The sequence below is a fragment of the Alosa pseudoharengus genome, unplaced genomic scaffold (genome assembly GCF_046254945.1).
Source record: "Alosa pseudoharengus isolate Yale_2024_CS ecotype anadromous, Long Island Sound unplaced genomic scaffold, YU_APseudo_1.1 YU_APseudo_1.1_scf_15, whole genome shotgun sequence".
NCBI classification, from domain to species: Eukaryota; Metazoa; Chordata; class Actinopteri; order Clupeiformes; family Clupeidae; genus Alosa; species Alosa pseudoharengus.
In genome coordinates, this window is record NW_027468620.1 from 22,512,991 (window position 1) to 22,530,195 (window position 17,205).

Here is a 17,205-nt window from a genome sequence, read left to right on the forward strand (position 1 = left end):
ACCGGGATATAGGTGAGATTGGGCAAAAAGGGATCACCTGCAGTATTTTCTCCGCCGTGGGACGCTTCTTGGGGTTTTTAGTGAGGGCCACTTTGACAAAGTGGTGGAAATTATTGGTCCTTGGGAAAGATGAAAGTGATTGTGAGCACATACAGATTTCCCACACCTTCTAAAACATTACATTTTAGGACTTTTCATTGACTTTCCAGGTAAACTTCTAAAGGTAAATAAATTCAAGGACCAAACACCACAGGGTTTGACACGGATCAAAGTTAGGTACTGTTACAACAGAGAATTTTTATAATGAGAACTATGTGAATGCTTTATAGAAGCTTACAGGGAAGCTACAACCGGCGCGTAACTGAAGCGCTCCGTTCACAACGCGTAAAATACATTTTATATTTTTTTTCGAATATATGTGCCGCTACCACATCTGGTGTAGCTACTTCCACTGATTACAGTGGAAGCTATTTGTTGCAGCAGACGCAACGCGAATGGAACGCTTCAGTTATGCGCCCGGTGCAGCTTAGCCCTTACCAACAACAATTAAAAAGAGAATGACTTGAGAGTGTGAACACTTCCCAACTTTGCGGAGTTAAAGTGAAAGTACGGTATGCAGTCTCGTTCTTTTTCTAACAGAAAATATATCAATTCAAGCACTTTGCAGACCTGCCAACCCAGAACAGATATTATGAGTACAACTTTTTCAGCTCATCTTGGTGTAGATGTGTGCCGCCAAATATCAGCACAACATATAAATATATTTTGGATAGTTGACTCCTTTATTAATGTCAAATATCTAAATTTAAGCTGAACGTGTAACTGAAAATAATGACATTATTTACCACCTTTCACAAAGATTCCATTGAATGATGCATTTAACCAGAGCCTGTGTGGAAGTTGGCTGGTCTCAGATTTGTTGATAAATTGATTTTCGGACTTTGATTTCTGGTGATCTGATTTTAATGTGGTTCTGCTGGTTCTTAGCCTGCTGCCTAGCAGCACGGCAGAATGAACACAGGGACAAGTGGAGAGGATAAATTAAAGTTATTTAATGTAAGAAAGAGCAATTACCCTACATGATAAACCTATATGCCTTGTTTGCTCAGAAGAGGGTGTAGTAAAGGAGTAGGCTAAATCACCAAACAACAATATAGCCTACCCATGCAAAAAACATGTAGCCTAAACATTAGTTCAATATGCCTCTTTGTGGAAGCGTGGGATAGGCTACATTTCAAAGGCTCACATTCAAAACATCAAAATGGTTCAGCATTGAATTTTAATAAATTGTTCCCCAATTATGTTTAGGTTCAGAAGGACTGAAAGACAAAGGAGAAAAGGAGAGAGTCTTGAGGCCAGAGGTTGGAGACAGGGAGGAGGCCAAGCGGGAAGACAATTTCTGGAGTGCCAGAGAGAACCACAAAGGCTCCGTCCCCAGGAGGAGGTTTCAGGGGGGCAGAAACAGCAGCAGACGGCTGACTGTGTGAACGATTGACAAGGGCTAATCATCAAAAACCATCAATAAAGCAGATACAATTTGTAGTGATCTTTATGTTTCTCAACGATTTATTTCTCAAATATAATTCTGCAACCTAATGACTCATACCAAGCTGTTCCAGTATGACCCATGATTATTTATATCTATTTTTCACTTTCAAAGGGCTCAATTTACATTTTTCAAACGGTCAAGAATTTCAAAGAGTTTGTAACTTGAATGTTATTCCTCATTTTGCAAGTCACTTTGGATGAAAACATCTGCTAAATGAATACATGTAATGTATACCTGTGTAATGTATAGAACGTGGAAAGCCGGACACTCCTGACACCCTGAAACTTCAGGGGACCATTTCAGTTGACAGGTCATCGAAGGGTCACTGCACCTTTCTCTACGCTATTTCCTTGCACTAAGCATAGTTGAGTGGGTTAGGTAATCCCTCATTCGGCTGCTTTGTTCTAACATCGTGTCTGAAACCACACGGTACAAGCTTTGTGTTCTTACACTTCAACAAGGAAATGAAATATCCTTCCTGATAAAGTGTGAAAGAGGGAGAAAATAGCACAGACGAGCCTGTCGGATTTCCACAACTTCTTATATCAAACACAACACATCAACACAAGCATGCATGCACCCACGCACACACACACACACACACACACACACAAACAGAGACACACACACAGACACACACACAAATACACACACAAACAGACACACACACACACACACACAAACACACAGACACACAGACACACAGACACACAGACACACACACACACACACACACACACACACACAGACACACACACACACACACACACACACACAGTTCTTACCATTTCACTTTATCCTTCAGTTTGGGTGGTACAAAATTGCTCTTACTCATCAGGAACAGAGCCCTGAAAGAGAGACAGGGGAGGGCAAGCGTGAGCGTGAGCAAAAAAAGCAGCTTTCTTAAAGAATGTTCTGGAAACCAACCACAGCTCTTGGCAGCCTGAGGTGCACGGAACGGGCCTTCACCCACCTCATTGGGTGCAGCTCGAACATGGGAGGCTGCAGCTCAGCCAGTTCGATGGCGGTGATCCCCACAGCCCAGATATCACACAGCTGATTATAACCCCCTTTCCTCTCCACAGCAGCCACCTCTGGAGCCATCCTACAGGGGGGGGGGGGGAGATTGGGAATGATGGAGAGAGGGATAGACACAAGAATAGGGATAGAGAGAGAGATGGAGGTAGAAAGAGCCATATATGAGAAAAGATAGAAAGAGAAAAGATGCAAAAAGAGAGAGAAAGAGCATATGAAGCAGTTCATAAAGTTATGAGATAATTTATGGCTCTGTGGTTGGGTTTCAAATACCCACGTGCCAGAAAGGCCTGTGGGATTAATCAAGAAAACTGACGCAAGTGCAGCTCAAGGCCACAGACTTGTTAAAACAATCCCTTAAAAATCCAATACTGCACTGACTTTCTTCTGAAAAAAAACAAAAACTACCACAACAACATGCACATCTACGCACCTGTATTTACATAAAACCCCTAAACCCATAACAAACACTAGCAGGCAGCAGGATTGCTAAACACAGATTACAAGGGCCACTGAAATAGGTTATGCAACGAATCCCATTGGTGGAGGAGAGCAGAAGGGCAGGAGATTACCAGTAGGGCGTGCCGATGAAGGACTTCCTCTTGGCCAGCGTGGCCGAGATCTGGGCCGAGACCCCAAAGTCAGCTGGAGAAAAGGACACGGAGGTCAAAATTAGAAAAGGACGCTACAGAGACGGACATGGTGGCAGGGACAAGTATAGGTGGACCAATAGAGGTGGAAAGACAGACAGGCCGATGGAGACGCATGAGAGAAAGATAAGGGACACACAGATAAGCAGATAGAGTATACACGCGCAGACAGGCAGATAAGACGATGACCAGACCAACGTAAGGACAGATTGGCACCCAGACATAAACGTATGCATACACACATACAGGATAGATAATCATATTACACATAATGACAACTTATCAGATACATACGCACACATACACACACACACACAGACACACACACACACACACACACACAGACACACACACACACACAAACAAACCAACAGACAGACAGATGGGGCTTAATGAGGTAGGCATATTCTGAAGGCCAGCACAATGACATACACTTACCTAGTTTCACATATCCATTGTCTGTTAACAGGATATTTGCTCCCTAATAAAAAACAGAGAAAACATTCATAAAGATCACACAGATGCATAAGAAATATAACAAACATTCCAGCAGTTAAACTGACAGACCAAGGTACCAAAAGTCTGCGCTCAGCGCTATAATCCACTTAGGAACATAATGCATTATATAGAGACGGAGATGGATCACCTGCGCACACAGAGTTGGGTTTCGGTTGTTTCATGGACTGATGAAGATGGTATAGACACCCATCAAAACGTTAGTCTGCTGTGCATCACAATGAAAAAACAACTAAAAACCCAAGTCTGTTCACTCCGGTGATCCTTCTCCCTTTCTATATGATCGGTCCTTTTGTGTGAAGCACCAGACTGGAATTCAGAAGTGCGGAGGAACAACCCTTTTTTGATTAGGCTTTATAGGTATCAAATGTCAGTGTTAGCTGCCACTTCAACTTTCAACTTTTGTGTTTTTAAGCAATGAGCACGAATGGAGAAAATGCCATGCTGAGGTTGACATACCTTTATGTCCCTGTGCATTTTGCCCTTGTTGTGGAGATAGTACAACCCCTAGAACACACAGACACACACGTTTGGAAAACGTAAATGTTACTGTCACAACATTTAATGGCAGGGTATGATGGCAGAGGAGCTGTAGGAGAGGACGTTACCTGTAGGGTTTCCCGACACACGTAAGCAATTTGGGATTCTAACAAAGGCCCCGTCACTGTGGAAGAAAAAGAACAAATAATAATGGGTGGATGCAAGATAAAAATAAAAACATAAAAATGTATGTTCCAGGCCATATCATTTGCATCTGTGTGGGCATGGAGAAGTCTGTATCTGTGTGTGTGTGTGTGTGTGTGTGTGTGTATCTATTTGTGTCTTCAAGTTCATGCATAAGACTGGTTTTGGGGAACAGTGGCATCCTTGTTCGCACCATGGTAAATATCCTGTAGGGATCCTCCTCCACAATGCTCCATGCAGATCCATAATTTTTCCCTCCTGGAAAACACAAGACAAGACAAGGGCCGTCACGTGCTGCCCGTGCTGAGCCTGCTGCATAAACACTTAAGAGACTCTGGCTTATGTAGCCCGAGGCCTACAAGAGTGCAGGAGATGTGGGGCTATGGAATCCAGACCTGAGATAGCTGCCGAAGTAGGCCACAATGTTGGAGTGCTTGCAGTCCTTCATCATGATAATCTCCTGCTGCACCACGGCAAAGTCCTCGCCTGCAAAGCAACGAGTCAAATCCATTCAACAAACAATTAAAATGAATCCGATTTAGGCATGACTCAATCGGCCGGAGGACTGAGGCGATAAACTGCACGTGAAAGTGAACCGAGAGGGGGTCAACCTGAGCAGAGTTTTTTAAAATAAGCAGGAGAGCAACCAGACCATTACAGATAAGAATCTCTCTCTCTAACACACACAGACACACACAGACACATTTAAACTTCACCCAGGCTGCCCTATAATTACATGCATAACCAAACCCTAACACGTTGTAATGGTCTGTTGAACTCGTTGTAATGTTTTCACACACTATGATCCGGTCGAGTGTGTTTAACCACCTGTTTCCACACTGGCACCGTGGCATCCGTCCCTGGTTAATCATTAACCCTCAACCTCTGCCACCCCCCCCCCCTCCTTTCTGTTGTGTATGAGTGAGCATGGCTGAGGAGATTAGCGGAATGACTTGATTTAATCAACCACTTCCAGCTACGCGCCAGAGAAATTCACACAGGTGCCAATGGAGCAGCATAATAGGAGAACTAAGGGGAGAAGTGGAGGAGATAGAGAAGAGAAGAGAAGAGAAGAGAAGAGAAGAGAAGAGAAGAGAAGAGAAGAGAGGAGAGCTTGAAAGGAGAAAATAGGAGATGGGTTTGAGACAGGGGTGGGCAAACTTTTTGGCTCAAGGGCCACATTGGGTTTTGAAAATTGGCCGGCGGGCCGCACAACAACCCCCCCCCCCCACGACACACGCATAAAAAAATACATTTTTTATAGCCTATAATTTAGTATGAAAAGTATTTGTTTTAAAATATTAATTGCTTAAAAATACTGCTAATTTTATGCTGTTTAACAAATGTATAAATTGTGCACTGTCGCTTTAAGACAGTCGCTTTAATTCACGTTTATTTCTCAATGATCTTCTGCCTGCTCCGCTATGGCTAGTGCTGTACCTACGGCTGGGCCCTCTCACAGTTTTTAAATGGTCAGTAGTGGGAACTACTGTTGCCTTCATGATTTCCTTTTAAAACTTTCTTATAAGAAGGAGATATCAATTATCAACAATCACAAGCCAGCTGGAACCTGCGGCTCTCTCTCCCTCTCGTGAGTGCAGACGCATTCCCAATTAAATGGATTGCATAATGTTCACGTTAGATCTGCTGCAAAGGAGATAACTAAGTGTTAACTTTGTTTAACATGATGTTATCTCTATTTAACATGATGTTTTGACATTGACATTGTAAACTTTATCTAAGGAGAGTGAAAAGCAGTTTGCAGTTAAGCTAACCAATGTCGTCTCTATCGCAGGAAAAAAATAGCGAGCAGCCTGATAACTACTGTAAATGAAATGCTTGGCGGGCCAATCCCTGGTTTGAGAGGACAAGAAAGAGAGGAGATGGGGAAAGAGAGATGTAGAGTAGTGAGTATTTGGGGACAATAATGCATCATGTGAACTCCTTACCTGGCTCCAGCTTGATGACTTTAATGGCAGCCAGCTCTCCTGTGCTGACATTTCGAGCCTGAGAGGGACAGACAGACACAGAGATACACGGGTGAGATAACTCAGAAACAATTTAAGAGCACCAAGCCCGTCTGAAAGCCTGTGCCCCCAACCGACACCCCCACCGCCCCTGCCACCCACCCATCCATCCATCCCCCCACTAAACAAAACAAAAACAAAACAACAAGCACCCTGGCCCCAGCAGCAGGAGCAGCAGCCAGCGCCACAGCCCTGGTACCAGGGCCAGTCAGTCAGGGCCTTCCATTACACACACACACACACACACACACACACGCACGCACACGCACACGCACACACGCCATTGATTATCGGAGACAGCGCTGATGGAAACACTGGCCGACTGACAGCGCCCTGGACGCCTTGCCTCCCACCACCTTCCACTTAACCTCTCCTCGTGTGACTGGCCCTATGGTATGGCAGGCAGATAGGAGCGAGGCAAAAATAGCCCACCGCAGCGAGTCCACACACACAGATAAACACAGGCTCTTCATTCTGTTCGCTTAACATCCGCTATGTGCAGGTATGCATTATCAGTGGATATACTGTAGATGCATGTTTATAAAGTAAAAAAATAAATCTAGAAGATACAAAGATGAATAAAGCAACACCATGGAACATGCATTCTTGCCATTCTGCTCTTGAGCGCCGTAGTATTTCACAGTCTAGTGTCCATTTCCGCATCTCTCTCCATCTCTGTCTCTCTCTCAGTGTCCCGCTCTCTCTCAATATGAAGTTTGTCAGGCTAACTAACTTACAGAGAAGCTGATTGAGGTCTTGTGAGAGTTTGATTGGAAATTGAGATCAGATGTCACTGCCAGGCTGAATGAGGCACACACAAGAAGTCAAAAAAATGCACGAGTATAAACACAAACATAAATACGAGTATAAATACACGTATAATCCCTGCTCTTAGTCACGGATGTTTGCGCACACACACACACACACACACAACATAACAAGCATACTCCGAGTGAGATAAGACAATCTGCATGGTGATGAGAGAGAGGGGAGGGAATCAAAAGGGGCATGACAGCCACTCCTTTGGCATTGCTCGCTCGCTCGCTCGCGCACACGCACACGCGCACACACACACACACACACACACACACACACACACACAGAAACAAAGAATCCTCTGAATGTCCATGTTGACTGGCTGTCAAACAGAGAAGACTTGACTTGGAGAACTGATGTCATCTGCCAGAGCCAGGGAGAGATATACTGTGTCATTGTATTACAAAGATGTGTCCGATCATAAATACTACAAATTCAATTAGACCTCTCTCTCTTTATGCACACACACACACACACACACACACACACAAACAGAAAAAGAACAACAGACGTGTGTCAATAGATGATTCCACTGGATCACATGTCATTTTACACATTCACCTCTGTGGGCAGCCTGGCAGTTCTGTGGGCGAGTGTGTGTGGGTCTCTCTAAATGTGTGTGTGTGTGGTGTGTTTATGAGATAGGTGTGGACATTAATGGTGTGCCATATGCTTGTTAGAAAACAATTGTGATTGGGTGGATATTTACAGCTGACCCATCCCATAAGTCTGATGTCATTAACACTACTGTGTGTAAAATCCTCACTGTCAAAGACCAGCCCAGACGATGGATGCACTTGCCCCCTCCACACACACAACGTCATGGGCCTCTCCATCAGCAATATGGCATGCATATATATATATATATATTTTTTTTTTTTCTCTCTCTCTCTCTCTCTCTCTCTCTCTCTCTCTCTCTCTCTCAGAGAGATAGACACGTACACACCACTGCATTCATTTAAAATGGAGTGAAATTGGTGGAAAAGCAACAGTGCGATTGAAAGCTGTTTTTAAAACTACTGGCCTTTGCTCTTCTGTCTGCTCAGAAGCCATGAAACTGGGTCGTCTCTCTCTCTCTCTCTCTCTCTCTCTCTCTCTCTCTATCTCTATCTTCCTCTCTCTCTCTCTCGTCTCTCTCAATATTTCCCGCTCAGCTTGTCTCTCTTCCCAAACTGCTAAACCCATTTAACACCATTTCAACGGAAAATCTGTCCAAAAGTGGACATTCCATTCTAATACTGGTCCAGCTGTTGTCTGACACACACACACACGCACACACATTCAATTGAACTGCTAATGACCAAGGAAGCAGTGGAGGAAAAGCGAACAATCAGAAGCAAACAGGATGGACAGAGCTAACACACACACACACACACACACACACACACACACACACACCCCACACTTTTTCTCACTCTGTCTCTCTGATATCCTCATGTTTGGCTACTTCCTTTCCCCAGAGGAAGTTGGAGAAGCAGTGAGACATACTTGGGAAGTTGGTACACGCTCTAGTTTTCCACAGCAAATGCTGCCAGCCGTTATCTGCCCTACTCATGCCTTATACTCTATTGAATGCTAGCTACACACACACACACACACACACACACACACACACACACACACACACCATCCTCACACAAGATGTCCTACACACAAGAGCACTCACTACTAACAATCGCTTTATCTCACCCCCTCTCACACACACACCAGTAAGAAAAATAAAAAATAGTACTACATACTAACCATACTCCAACGCCTATACACAATAGTTTCAAACTTGCACACACACACACCAGTCGTTTTCTATCTGAAAATAATAATAACAACAACAACAACAATAGTAAAAACATACACATAAGTAAACACGTGTGTACATAAACAGTCCTAGCTTCAAGAAATCCCCTAAATGCTACACCTCCAAAATGGGTGAGGGCCAACCACTTCCGAACGAAAATAACCCACTCTACGCATTCCACAAAATATTCGCTGTGGGCGCTCTGTGTGATACAATGTTGCAAATGCTCAACATGCAGTTACATGGTAACTGCATAGAAGACATGTCTCCTCCCAACTTGAGTGTGCTCGGCAATTAGCCTATCTAATTGCTTGTTTGGGATATGAAGGAGGCGTTTACTATGGCATAACTTGAAATCGGGCATTTTTTTCTGTCAGCTCCGCTGGTCGAGAGACGGGAGGAATTGCGCAGGGCCTGGTTTGTTGTGGAAATGCAGCCGCAGACTAACTGAGGACATTTGACGGAGCATAAAGACTACCCTGTTACCACCAAGACACGCAATATGCAACAAAGACACACACTCGTACACATAAGCGCACAGACTGCGCAGCAGACGCAACAACGACTGCGTCATCCTGTTTATCACAAACACAACAGCAGTGAGATTATATCGATCAATCTGCTATAACGATAAGAAGTTAAGACCAGAAATCCTCCTCCAGTGTGCTAGCCTATGTTACGCATAAGGCAATAGCAGCCACGGATTTAGCTAACAAGCAAATTTTAGCAACTGCGTACTTGTTTTTACAGACCAATACTGTTCGCGAGTCAATCAGAAACGAATGGCACAAAAATGAAAAACGAGCTACGTGTTGCCGTTTTGTGTTCTACCCCGAATAACACCAAAATTGCCAGCTAGCTGCTGCAGATAGCTAGGCTACCTTGTACACATCTCCATACGTTCCACTCCCGATTCTCTGAATGAGCTCAAAATCTTCTTGCGGGTTCCGTCGAGACAAGTCCAGACTGGTATTCATCATCCGAAGCCCGATCCCTAGGATCGGATTGTTTTAAAAACGCCGATATTATAAAACTGTCGTAAACGAACGCAGAAACACAGGGCGTCAGAGAATCACGTCCAGTCTTCACTAAACTTTAACATGGCCTCCGCTACGCAGTACGCCTGCGTGAGGACGCTGGCAGTTCACGTTGACAGCCCCTCTATCGGAAATACACAGCGATGGTTTTGTTGGGTTATCATTCACAAACAGTACATTTGAATATTCTCTGAATGCATTTTGAAATGATGTCTGAAAATAACGTTAGGTTAGTTAGGCTACATTTTTTTACCCAACGAAGGCTACATGGTCGCAGATCGCATAATTGTTGTATGGAATGTTCAAGAACACACATAGCAGCCTGTCATAGTAATGACTTATTATATAGCCAGATACATAGAATAAGACCACAAGGAATGTATGAAACGTCTTGAGACAAATACATGCATAGGCTACACTAGGTATTTGTGTAAAATATTGCAAGTAAACCATCACACCATGCTGAATGGCAGGCTAGCATGACACAGGTGCAATTGTAGGTGTGAACTAACAGGTGTCTGTATTTGTATGTGTGAGTCAACACTGGGAATGCATGGGAGGCTCCACCTGACCTGGCAATGTCATAAGACACTTATTAAGAATTTAGCTCAGTTGATGTGTCAGTGAATACCAGAGAAGTCTTTTAGCAAAACTGTCTGGAAGCTAGAGCAAAGATATTTTCCCCAAGGCATTCAGTACAGAGCAGGCTGTTGCTGTAAACATAGTTTTTTTTTTTATGTCCTGCACAGCCACTCCAGAGGCCTCTACATTCCACAACTGGAACTGAGTGACTATGTCTCAATGGGTGAGTTAAAGATCAAGAAAAGACAAAGAAAAATGGTGATACTTTATTTATATTGTTTCAACAAATATGACACATTAATTGTCATGACACATATTCTTGTCACAGTATTTGAGTGTTTTATATTCACATCTTGTGTATGGATTATGTGCTTTCATTATCTTGTTTTCTTAAAGTGTGAGGACAGAAGACAGAAACAGGTCAAATGTGAGTGAGTTAGTGAGTGTGAGAGTGTGTGTGTGTGTGTGTGTTTTGAGCTTCCAACATTCATGCCCACACCCCTTCCAATACAAGACTAGCTACCGCCACCTAGTGGTTAAAAAACAATAGCATCTCTATTAAATATCTAGCAAATAACTGAACTAGTCCACGTTAACACAGTAGTATATAAGTTATAAACTTCATGGATCATTATCTCTACATGTGATATGGGTAGGGGGTCATCAGTGTCCATGGGTCTTGGTGTAAGTGTGTATTACTGCATCTGTGTTGCCCAGGCTGACTTTGTGAATGCTGTGTGTATGTAGGGAGCAGAAAGGTCGCAGCGTTAAGCCGTCTGAGAGCTGAGCATTTTCACTGTGGGTGTGTGTCACGCAGGTGTCCGTCTCAGAGCTGAGGAGGGTGTCTGAGGCAGGGGAGCCCACTCCGGTGGTGGCTGGACATGGGAGTGCGTCCTTGAGAATTTTCTTCTTTAGTAGAGTAGAGAGCTGGAGACTCAGGAGGAGCACAAGAGACCCGCCAACACGGAGAACTCTGAGAGAGCGAGCGAGAGAGAGAGAGAGAGAGAGAGAGAGAGAGAGAGAGAGAGAGAGAGAGAGAGAGAGAGAGAGAGAGGGATGGGGGAGGGATTATTTGGAGAAAATGATTGTGCCTTGTGCTAGGGGTGCAAGACAGACCAATACAGAATGCAACTTACAAATTAAGTGAGACAGATTAGAACAGGTACAGTAATGGGTAGTCAACAGCAAACTGAAATCTCTCACCTCTCCATCTCTTCAACTATCTCTGGTAGAGCGGCAGCCATGCTGGAGCCACAGCTGAACTTTCTACCAAAAGGGACATCGCAGATGACCACGTCCACAGAGCCAGACGGCAGAGGGATTCCTGAGGAGAGACACACACTTCAAAGATGAGAAAACATTTCCACAGACTGAAATGTAATGGATCCAGCAGAAAAACAGCAACCATACTCACACACACACACACACACACACACACACAACACAAACCCATAGCCGATGCTTGCAGTAGCTGGACTCTATCCGTCAGCTGAGCATATTCCACATTCTCTGCAGCCTTCTGTAGCTGACCCACATCACTGTCCAGCCCAAAGAAACATGCATTCTACAAAGCAAAAATAGTGACACACAGCATCATCAATGATTAACAGATTCAACAGAATCTTTGTATCCATGTGCATGTGTATGTATGATGGTGTTTATATGCTGTACCGGACATTCCTGAGCCGCCTCCAGCAAAATGGTGCCCACTCCACACATTGGGTCAATGATGACCGCACCTTCCTTAAGAGCACAGAGAGCACACTTTGAGCATGACTTTGCCTTGCATGTTTGATTCAACTGTACATGTTCCGTCTCATGGGATATAGTGGAGGCGATACCTTCATGTTTGAGACGGAAGTCATAGCCCACGCCACAGTCGATCTGAGCCCAGTGTGCTTAATGTAGCTGCGTTTGGCTAAGGGATGGCTATAAATACACACACACACACACACACACACACACACACACCGTTAGTGCACATTGGCAAACATGTCCATGCAAATGCTATGAGTCAGCCAAATACATATACGGTACACTAGAGCTTGTTCCATACCTTGAGAGCAATATCCCAACCACACAGTAGTCATCACTTAAGTACACATTTACCTAGAGTGAAAAGATAAGACAAATGACCTCAGTCAAACCACACATACTTCCACAGAGAGAATGCTAAGGCCCAGTTTAGCTCAGGGAATGCATAGCCTACCTCCAATTCAGGCTCTTTCAGATCTGCTCGCCAGTTCAGTTGTTTAGTTATGGCGCTCCCTATGAGCCGGCTCAAGTCCTTATCACCACAAAACACACACAGTCAAAGACATGAGCAGAAAAAATCAGCAGGTTTGTGCTAAAGCACAAACTTACAAAATTCTGTTGGGATTTTAAAGCGGATAAATATATCAACACATCAAAACACACACATTCACATACACTCTCTCTCTCTCTCAGACTCTATGACACACACACACACACACACACACACACACACACACACACACACACACACAACAAAGATGAGATGCAGTGAATGTGAAAGTACTGCACCCGCCATAATATATTACATATCCAGAGTCACACAGACATACCTGTGGGCTGAAGCGCTTTGCCACAACTCCACTGGAGCGGCAGCTCACTCGGAAAGTTGTCTTTGGCTGCTCAGAGTCTGTCTGAGGCTCACTCACACCACTCTGGGTGTCCCTTGGGTGACTAGGCTGGGTCTCCGTGTGCTTGTCCTCTTCCTCATCCTGACCCTCTTCTCTCTTTCTCTTCCGGGTTGTCTTAACGTCTGTAAGCCTGGCTCTGAGGCGGCTCCAGGTGCAAAGAGCTCCCTTCCAGACCTCGGAATCTCCCACAATGCTCTGCTGCACCACACTGGCGGCCTTTGCTGTTGGAGACGAAAGTCACACATAAAGAAAATGACAGACTTTAATAATTACTGTCATTCGCTCTAATGCACATGTTGAAAATAGACTGCAAATCAGCACTTTGGCAACTTCATAGCTGTGATAGCGTGACACACCCTGATTGACTGGAGCTCGGATGGGTGGAGATCGGTGCAGCAAGAGGAAGAGCCTCTCTGCAGATTTCAGCTGGCTGATGCTCTCCATGGCTGCATCAGTAGTGAAGAACACTCTGCCAGGGATGAACTCCACCTGACAGTAAACATGCGTGTATGTACTTAGACTATATGCTCAATTCATTATCCCAGATCGTTTTGGGATATTGGTAATTACCCAATTTATGCTTTTAGAGTAGGGCTAGGGCTAGGTTTATGGTAGGCTATTTAATAATTTTATTTTAATTGTTTACAACGCCCGGTGCTGATGTAGACATGCAACAGGTGAATACGTAATAAAGGTTGGAAACAACTTGGGAAAAGTTGAAAATGTTAAAATATCAAGTACTTGTAAGAACAGTAGGCTAAAGAACCAACCAGGCGCTGGCTGGCTGACTGACTGTACTGACTTATTCAACTCAACCAGAGAAGTTATTTGACTACTCACATCAATGGCCAGCAGTTTGCGCTTTCCTTCCTCAACAAGCAGCGGTTCCAGACCGCTGCCGGTGGTGCAGAAGTACCTTACACATCGATAACTCTCTGTGATTACAGCATTATCCATATAAGAGAATGCGCAGAAAGCCTTGTTTTCAAACGTGAAAATGCTACCCGGAAGGGTATGATGATTTCCGTCAAAATAAAAGCCAGAACAAATGTTTATACCGGATCTGTGTTTGCATATTTAATACGTTTCAACACTGCATTTCGGTCGTTGCTTTTACCAGAGAATGTCTAATAAGGGGAGAACTGCCACTCTCGGAAAACTTCCGGTTTCTGAACTGGTTGCAGTTCCTTCTGGTTCCACATGAGGGCGCTCGTCCACGAGTGCAGAATGCATGGAGGTCTATGGAGCTGTACCCCTCAAAATTCACTTTTCTCGGGATATAATTTTTTTTCAAGTAATTTGAATATTGTATTCGAAAGGGGAGGCAAAGAAAATACACTTGGTGGAGTATTATATTTTTTAAAGTCACTTAATTGTTCTAAAAAGCCTTTCAAACGTGTCAATGACGTCATTCATTAGCACAATGCTAGCGTGTTATGGGCAACAACGACCCAAACTGTAAGAAATCAAAAGGACATAAGTACTCGTTCATTCAACTTTTGACCTATAACCCATGTTGAAGTTATACAAACTACAGTCAAATCTGAGATTTGTCAACGACAATCAGGTGAAAGAGACAAATTTAGCCGTCTAGCTCCATTGACTCCCATTCATTCTGCACTCATGGCGATCGCCCCCAGTGGAAATATGGTGGAACTGCAACCAAAATTCGGTACAATGGGACTTAATACGGAGTGGCAAGGCTCTCCGTAGACGGGCTCTGCTTTTACCGTACCATTACTAGGGATGTGACGCTCGAAGCTGACGTTTCGAAACAGTGTCGAGCTTCCGAAACGCAAGTGTTTCGAACAGTGTTTCGAAGTGTGGTGTCACTCCCCGATGTGAGTCGCTACCCGATGTGAGTCACGCATGCTCAGATTGATAGGTTTTACAGCATAACGCCACTTTTCTGTTTCAAAAACGTTTTAGCTATCTAAGATTGTTTGATTGCTAACGTTAGCAAACGCCATTCAAGTGACAGCCTTTGTTGTGCTTGATTGCTTACTTACTTGCCAGCAGTGAACAAACTTCGTTATGTAGGTCAATTTTATTAATATTACAGAAGTCTCTCGCTAGCAGGCTACTTCAGCCTCTAATCTACAACTGAAATTAGAGATCATGCTGTGAAAATGTGATGCCTTACGCTAAATAATACATTACTGCTGTGTAGGCTAATGTCATTATTCTGTGTCTAACAGCACAGGTAGTCGCAAAGTAGCAAAGTGACGCATGCGCGACTCACATCCGGTAGCGACTCACATCGGGGAGTGACAGTGGTTCAAAACGCCCATGTCACGTGACCATGGCTTAGTGAGGCTTCGTGGTGTTTCAATTTGGTTTGGACAGGTGCACAGCCTTACCGCGCGAGCCAATTACCCGAGTAAACACCTGTTTGATCTAAATTACAAAGTCCCAGAATGCTTAAAAGTCATTCAAACACATCCTATCTTTGTGGGTTTTTTGTGAGGAGAGAGATTTTGAGAGATATAGCGACATAGAGATATATAGAGATATAGCGATGTATAGTGCATTCTTGTGATTGATAGTGATATAGATTAGTTGACAGGCTAGAGACAGACAGTGAGCGATAGTTTAGATAGATATAGTCTAGTGACGTTAATATTTAGATAGTAGCAGAAGTAAAAAAATATATAACTGATGCCTTTATTTCAAGAACAGCTGACCCTTTGAAATACTGGCAGGAGAGGAGAGTGGTTTATCCAAACCTAACTGTGATGGCCAAAAAATATTTGTGCATGCCAGCAACAAGTGTGCCTTGTGAAAGAATTTTTTCCAAGGCTGGGGAGGTTTATTCAAAAACAAGAAACAGATTAAATGCCAAGACGGCAGAACAACTGTTATTCCTAAATAAAAATGTATGTTGACATACAAAAAATGTGTTGTTTATTTTTCCCATGTTGTACCTGTTTAGTCTAACGCATGTATCCTTTATTTCCCTACAACATGTTCCCAAAAAAAACCCTGGGCCATAAGCATAGCCTACATTTTAAAACCATTGTAGCATTTTCCTCTCCAGCATATTCCAAAGGATAATGTACTATGAAACTGAAATAACAAAACATCTAACTGGCAGATATAAAAATATTCTTGTTATTGAAGGCATATAGTCTGTAATTTCTAAGCACCAGCAGGGAATCGAACACCGGACGCTCCGGCCAAATGCAAGTGTGCTAACCACTCAACCACGTAGCTGTGGACGAAATCGTGCGTTCCATGTTGGCTATTTATATTCTTCGTCTGAAGCAGTTGTGCTTCACGGTCAAAATGTGATGGTGACATCTAGTGGCTAGTTTTGCTAACATGGAGTTACGGGTGTCGGATTGTTTCGAAACCTCGACACATTCCGGCGCAATTGCTTCGAACGTTTCGTTGTTTCACAAAGCCTCGTTCTGCCCATCCCTAACCATTACCTTACGCATGCCAGTTATGTATCCACCAGCAGCCTGCCTGCAGCCTACTTCCAAAACTCCAAAGCTGCTTGCTGTCAGATTTGGTTCCGAGGGCACAAGTTCAGTGTATCAACAACACTCAATAACAGTTTATGTGATGTGTTAATCAATTAAATTCCCAACAATTTCACAACAGCTAGTTCTGGAGTAGGCCATTCAACTAGCCCGCTTGCTTACGACGAGACTCAGGCTGCGCAGTCGGCACCCGCTTCCTTATTTGGGTTTTGGGTTGCCAGGTTTTAGCCTATGACAAAACGGTTGAAATTGAAACTAAGTGATCGTGTATGTGTAGGGTGTATTTCATACACAATCTGGCAACCTGAATGGATCAATGATTTTAAAATGAAGTTTGATGGCCATGCAAATTACGGGAGTTTCCCG

At 43.8% G+C, this 17,205-nt stretch overlaps 2 protein-coding genes across 6 annotated transcripts in view; both read right to left on the minus strand.

The window, feature by feature from the left end:
* The window catches only part of map4k3b (mitogen-activated protein kinase kinase kinase kinase 3b), a 22,206-nt gene extending 12,036 nt beyond the window's left edge, over nucleotides 1–10,170 (minus strand). For all 3 annotated transcript variants that reach the window (XM_076285925.1, XM_076285926.1, XM_076285924.1), the window contains exons 1-11: nucleotides 9,954–10,170; nucleotides 6,384–6,441; nucleotides 4,830–4,920; nucleotides 4,628–4,692; nucleotides 4,359–4,414; nucleotides 4,210–4,257; nucleotides 3,673–3,715; nucleotides 3,157–3,229; nucleotides 2,523–2,654; nucleotides 2,335–2,397; nucleotides 38–119 (exon numbers count right to left, since the gene is read on the minus strand). In XM_076285925.1, coding sequence (XP_076142040.1) covers nucleotides 38–119; nucleotides 2,335–2,397; nucleotides 2,523–2,654; nucleotides 3,157–3,229; nucleotides 3,673–3,715; nucleotides 4,210–4,257; nucleotides 4,359–4,414; nucleotides 4,628–4,692; nucleotides 4,830–4,920; nucleotides 6,384–6,441; nucleotides 9,954–10,052 — 810 coding nt within the window. In that variant the 5' untranslated portion in view covers nucleotides 10,053–10,170. The remainder of the gene's footprint in view (nucleotides 1–37; nucleotides 120–2,334; nucleotides 2,398–2,522; nucleotides 2,655–3,156; nucleotides 3,230–3,672; nucleotides 3,716–4,209; nucleotides 4,258–4,358; nucleotides 4,415–4,627; nucleotides 4,693–4,829; nucleotides 4,921–6,383; nucleotides 6,442–9,953) is intronic.
* A 767-nt stretch (nucleotides 10,171–10,937) lies between these two features.
* On the minus strand, nucleotides 10,938–17,074 carry thumpd2 (THUMP domain containing 2). Of its 3 annotated transcripts, none has more exons than XM_076285093.1 (10): nucleotides 16,786–17,074; nucleotides 13,711–13,843; nucleotides 13,277–13,575; nucleotides 12,901–12,978; nucleotides 12,748–12,800; nucleotides 12,533–12,620; nucleotides 12,363–12,455; nucleotides 12,141–12,255; nucleotides 11,895–12,015; nucleotides 10,938–11,664 (listed from the first exon to the last, which is right to left on the minus strand). In XM_076285093.1, exons 1-10 carry the CDS (start codon nucleotides 16,792–16,794, stop codon nucleotides 11,355–11,357), a joined length of 1,299 nt encoding a protein of 432 aa, XP_076141208.1. In that variant the 5' UTR covers nucleotides 16,795–17,074; the 3' UTR covers nucleotides 10,938–11,354. The 3 variants fall into 3 exon arrangements, with proteins under 3 accessions (XP_076141208.1, XP_076141207.1, XP_076141206.1); XM_076285092.1 differs by lacking the exon at nucleotides 16,786–17,074 and adding an exon at nucleotides 14,195–14,475 and having other exon boundaries at nucleotides 12,363–12,434; XM_076285091.1 differs by lacking the exon at nucleotides 16,786–17,074 and adding an exon at nucleotides 14,195–14,475.
* Between the last annotated feature and the right edge of the window lie 131 nt (nucleotides 17,075–17,205).

What these genes read in the sequence shown, in the direction of transcription:
- thumpd2 (XM_076285091.1), bottom strand. Translation starts at nt 14,311, where the DNA reads ATGGATAATGCTGTAATCACAGAGAGTTATCGATGTGTAAGGTACTTC. An exon ending in CCGAGCTCCAGTCAATCAGG is followed by an intron (nt 13,576 to 13,710) that starts GTGTGTCACGCT and finishes CGTCTCCAACAG; the next exon opens with CAAAGGCCGCCAGTGTGGTG. An exon ending in AGGCGGCTCAGGAATGTCCG is followed by an intron (nt 12,256 to 12,362) that starts GTACAGCATATA and finishes TTTGCTTTGTAG; the next exon opens with AATGCATGTTTCTTTGGGCT.